At 49.6% G+C, this 5,493-nt stretch overlaps 1 protein-coding gene across 1 annotated transcript in view; it reads right to left on the bottom strand.

Moving 5' to 3' along the window:
• Positions 1–363: 363 nt before the first annotated feature.
• SPECC1 (sperm antigen with calponin homology and coiled-coil domains 1) overlaps positions 364–5,493 on the bottom strand; it is a 60,783-nt gene continuing 55,653 nt past the window's right edge. Inside the window, exons 11-13 of the mRNA XM_042442596.1 lie at positions 4,857–4,973; positions 4,548–4,607; positions 364–3,342 (exon numbers count right to left, since the gene is read on the bottom strand). Coding sequence (XP_042298530.1) covers positions 3,253–3,342; positions 4,548–4,607; positions 4,857–4,973 — 267 coding nt within the window. The 3' untranslated portion in view covers positions 364–3,252. The remainder of the gene's footprint in view (positions 3,343–4,547; positions 4,608–4,856; positions 4,974–5,493) is intronic.

The following is a 5,493-nucleotide window of genomic DNA, read 5'->3' as shown; positions in this document are numbered from 1 at the left end:
AAGGCCCTCTGGCTGAGGCTTCAGGGAGTTGAACTCCAAAAGCCTTAAAAGAGCACAGAAAGAGTTGGGGTCTCTTATCCCTCAGACTGTGCTCTTTTTAAGGACGCTTGGACTTCAGCTCCCAGAAGCCTCTGCCATGTAGGCCAATAGCCTGGGCTTCTGGGAGCTGAAGTCCAAAAGCCCTAAAAAGAGTACAGAGGCCAGGGGTCTGAGATGTTTGAGGGTGCAGCTTTACAAAAGCAATCAATCACATTTTCTATCAATCACATATTCTATCATTCTATCAATCACACATTCTATCAATCCCATGTCAATCACAAAGTCCTTCTCTGGACCTGTGAGACACAAACGACGCACACTAAGTTTGAAACAAAGGAAAAAAAGCCATTTTATTACAAACGTTATGCGTCCGACGCCGCAAATGACATTAAACTGTTTTGTTTCTTTCTAACGACAACAACAAAAGACAGATTGACAGTGACTCAAAGGGAACAAAAAACAAGAGCTGGGCATTAATGAAAAGCACCCACAGACCTACGTTTGCCCCTTTTTAGTGTCTATAGGGACATAGTGAAACAAAGGGCAGCACTTGCCCATAGATATACAGCACCTGCCCATAAGGGAACATTGCACATTTGTTTGGTGTTCTCCTATGGGCAAAGCATGGTTTGTCCCTCTGGGGCAAGGGCCGTCCCTTTGTTTCAGCATGTCTGTTATATACATTCTAGTGCACTCTCTGTATAAATAAGAAAGAGAAAGAAAGGGAAGCGTTGCCTCCAGCAGGACTTGGCACATATATGGATTTAAAAGGAGGAAAGACAAAGAGGCAAGAACAGTGTTTAGTGTTTGTTTGTTCGTTCTAGCCCCCCCAAAATGTTAATGTTAACAGCAAAGAAAGCCCCGCATTGATAAGCGGAGAGTGAGAAAAGGACTCGGCGTCCATTCCCTGCCGGCGAGGATCGATGGCTTCTTCAAAAGACCAATTTGCACATGGCTGTCGGGTGCCATCGGGGGGGCGTCCATGGGGCGCTCTTCTCCAGGCGTTTCGTGACTCTAGGGACGGGAGGGGAAACCGAGTGGCCAGCAAAGCCCTGGTTAGATGGGAAGGACCTCCTCCAAAAGACCCTTCGGGAGGGAAGGCCTACCGTTTTGCCCCCATGCCCAGCGTTTCCCGAATCCAGAACCTGCAAAGATGTGTCTCTGCAAGCCCTGCGCTCCCTGACTGGCATCATTTTGGGAAAGAAAGCACTGGGTAGCCCATCTTGCTTGCATGCGCCTTTGACTGCCATCCCTAGTGGTCCTTGGTTTGGAAAAGGGGGTCTCTCTCTAAATCAGTGATGCCCAAACTCTGGCCTTCCAGGTGTTTTGGACTACAGCTCCCAGAATGCCAACCTGTTGGCCAAGGTGGCTGAGGCTTCTGGGAGCTGAAGTCCAAAACAACTGGAGGACCGGCGTTTGGACCAGCAATGGTCTAAATGCATGCATCCTTGCCTTTTCCTGAATGACAAACGCAGAAAGGCACCCTCCGCCAACAGACCTTGAACTCAGAACCTGCCAACTCTGAACCATCTCTTCCTCCTCAGTCTCTAGCATTCGTTTACCCACCTACAGACCAAAGACTATGTATGTCTATGTATATGCATATGTATATGTATGTGCCACCTTGCTGAAAACTACAATTCTGGAGGATAAAGCACATTGGGGAGGCAAGGAAAAGCGCTGCCTGCGCCGTGGCCCATAAGAGATTGCCTTGTTGCCCTCCAATGGTGCCAGACTGCAATGCCCATCATCCCCCAGGCGATGCTGCTCCAATGACGCCTTCGCAATGCTCCTCATCTCTATCTGGAACCTCCATTCCTCCCACACACATCTGCACTAGAGATAATGCGCTTTGGCGCCACTTTTAAGTGCCGCAGCTCCATCCTGGGATTTGTGGTTTCGCACCAAGAGTGCCAGTGCTTCGCCAAACTACCAGTCTAAATAATATACCAGTCTTAAAGTGGCGTCAAACCACATTGTTTCTAGATGCGCCTCCATACCCTTTGCCTGCAGATTGGAGATCTTCATCCTTCGACTTTCTGTTCAACGTACACAGACCCGCTACTCACGCGCCACTAAAACAAGTTGCTGAAAGGAGTCCAAACTCTTTCCTAGACCTCAGGGACTTATAGTAGTAGGGTGGGCTCCCTCCTTTGCAAGACAAAACCCCCTCCAAATCCAACCCTCTTAGCCCCAGTTGCAAGGTTCTTTCTGAAGATGGAAGAAGTGGCCCAAGACATATGAATCAATCCATCTCAAAACCCCAGACTAGAAAGACTATAACCCTCCCAGTCCCCTGTTTTAGAGGAAGATCCTAAAAAGAGGATGGGGTCTGAACTCCTCTCCTTCATCCTTGCCCTAGGAACAAATATCCATCAGCGATGCCTTTTATCGGCCCACCGAAATGCACAATAGTTGCGAGCTTTCGAAGCTCCGTGGCGTATATATTGTGCATTTCGGTTGGGCGATAAAAGGCATCGCTGACGGATTTGGGGTTGTATTTGTTAAAGGGCCAACACAGCTACCCCTGAATGTTTTTCTGTCTTGTGAAATAAAAGTATGAGTTGCAGAGACACATCTGCAGACCCTGGGTTTGGTTTTAAAACAACTCGAAGGTGCGATGATGGAGGGTTCCCAAAATGCGCAAGACCCAAAGAAATGTTCTCTGCATTAAAAGGAAGGGGAGACTGGGGCAAAATGGAGGTTAACTGGGACGCTGCTTTTGGGGCACATTGGATTTACTGTTCCCCAAAAGCCAACAAGGGCTGGGTGCAGTTTGGGCTGGACTTAATGGAGCGTCAAGTGAATCAAACTTGGCACGAGAGATGCGCTTACATTTTGGCACGGGAGCGAAATCCTCACGAGACGCAACAAACCGCCGCTGAGGGAGTCTAGTCTGCTGGTTGGCGAGACGGAAAAAGTACGTATCAAGTGTCCGCAAGACGGTCCCAGGCGTCGATTCGAGCCGCAGCAAAGGGGCCGAGCCCTGGCTGGAAAGAGTCCGTTTGGCACAGTGGGAAGGAGGCGGACGAAACGCCGTTCGCCGCGGGCGCTGCGCGGCAGATTTCGCAGAGACGCAAGGCACGTCCGCTGGGCTTGGCAGAGAGGATACCGACCGGGGTGCGAGGGGAATGTCTCCTAAAGTGATCAAGTGCTTTGCGGGGTGTTTCTCCGGACGCCTCCTTCCTCCTCCTCCTCCTCCTCCGCTGCTCCTCAGGTCTCGAAATACTTGTAGATCTGCGCCACGTACTGCATCACGCTCTGCCAGTCCGGCCGGTCCGTATACATGATCTCACTGAGTTCCTGCACAGCCAAAGCATAAAAGTGGTTACAGGAAAGAAAGGAGGCCAAAATAACAACAACAACAACGTATGTACTTTTAAGTCAATGTCCTAAAAGGAACACTGATTTTTAAACCTTTGTACTCCATGCTGCTTGGGCTGTTTTGTCTGAGCTTCCTCTAGGCCCCAAACGGTGCTCTTTGAGGACTTTTGGACTCCAGCTCCCAGAATCCCAGGCTATTGACCGACATGGCTGAGCCTCCTGGGAGCCAGAGTCCCAAAGCCCTCAAAGGGTACAGTTTGGGGACCACTGACTTGAATCATAGTAATAAACCATGTGTATCAGTAGTCTCCAAACTGCTCTTTAAGGGATTCTGGACTTCATTTCCCAGAAGCCTCAGCCATGTTGGCCAACAGCTTGGGATTCTGGGAGCTGGAGTATAAAAGCCCTCAAAGAGCACTTTTGGGAAACCATTGATATATAAAATATCTATCTATCTATCTATCTATCTCAGCCATCCCCAAACCATGCCCTTTATAAAATTTTGGACTTCATCTCCCAGAAGCCTTAGCCACCTTGGCCAATAGTCTGGGATTCTGGGAGCTGGAGTCCAAAATCGCACAAAGGACACAGTTGGGGGACCACTGATATATAACATATATAATATCTACGTATCTATCTATATCGCTATATATCAGGGGTCCCCAAACTGTGCCCTTTATGGGATTTCAATCAGCGGTTCCCAAACTGCTCTCTTTGAGGGTATTTGGACTCCAGCTCCCAGGATCCCTGACTTAGCTGAGGCTTCTGGGAGCTGAAGTCCAAAATTTCACAAAGGGCAAGAGTTTGGTGGCATACCAATCCAATAAACAGTAGATTACATTGGGAACCGTTAATGCAAGGAAGGGCAAACGGTGGCACCTTGGAGTCTGCTGGACTGTGGCTCCTATCGTCCCCACCACTGTGACAATGGGAGTTGTGATAAAGATGATGGAGGAGAGCGAGAGGCAAGGGACCGACTCCTTTCTACTTTTTAAACACCTTTTCCAATGTGGGATTGCCCAGGGAAACGTTGCACATGGAGGGCCCTTGCCCTGGCAGTCCTCATTGCCAAGTCCCACTTCTGGGGAAACAGTGGGATACAAATCAATATAATAGATATAATAACAGCTGTGCCCCGCAAATGTTTCGCACCCACCGCAAAGCGGCATGCAAAAGGCACTCACCAGGCTGGGTTTGATGCCAACACTTTCGGCGGCCTGGAAAGCCAAGAGGAGGTTTCTTTTCTGCAGAAAGGGAGACAAGGGCGCAAAAACGTCAGCGCACAAGGGCAGCGGTCAAGTTGGCGAACGCCAAAATCCCAACTGTCCTCCAGAAACCCAATGCTTTCCTAAATAATATAGTAAATAATAAAATGATGATTCTTGGGAGCCTTTGGGGACAACATGGCGTGTGTGATGTGTCCAGTGGCGCCCGCTCCGTCCTGCCAGCCGCCCGCCTGCCCACCCGCTGGTTTTTCCCCTTTGGGGGCTGACCTTGTCCTGGGCGTCCAGCTCCTGGAAAGGGATGTGGGCCGGAAGGTAAGTGTGCAGGAGAGCGCAGAAGGCCAAGCCGTCACTCCAGCTGCTGCTGAAATTCGTGATGTCGATATTCTGCGTACGGAGGGCAAAGCAAGAAGAGCCAGGGTTACGCACAGAGCGGCACTGAGTCAGCCTCCCTCCAGCCGGCTATGCGACAGAGGGGCCAAAAACCAGGGTCAAGTTGGCCCCAGACTAGGGACACACTAAAACAAATGGCTGGCCCATAGGGAAACCATACTTGGTCATAGGGAATCGTTGGGGAATACTTGCCCATAGAAAATGGGCAAGCATTCGCCAATGTTTCTCTATGGGCAAGCGTTCCCCAATGACTCTCTATGGGCACATAATCCCCAATGATCCCCTATGGGCAAGTATTATTCAATGATTCCCTATGGGCAAATGTTCCCCAATGGTTCTCTATGGAGAAGTATTCTCTAATGACTCTCTATGGGCACATAATCCCCAATGATCCCCTATGGGCAAGTATTATTCAATGATTCCCTATGGGCAAATGTTCCCCAATGGTTCTCTATGGAGAAGTATTCTCTAATGACTCTCTATGGGCACATAATCCCCAATGATCCCCTATGGG

Source organism: Sceloporus undulatus, chromosome 11 (assembly GCF_019175285.1).
Source record: "Sceloporus undulatus isolate JIND9_A2432 ecotype Alabama chromosome 11, SceUnd_v1.1, whole genome shotgun sequence".
NCBI lineage: Eukaryota > Metazoa > Chordata > Lepidosauria > Squamata > Phrynosomatidae > Sceloporus > Sceloporus undulatus.
The sequence above is the reverse complement of the archived record's forward strand: the minus strand, read 5'-3'. Positions and strand labels throughout refer to the sequence as shown.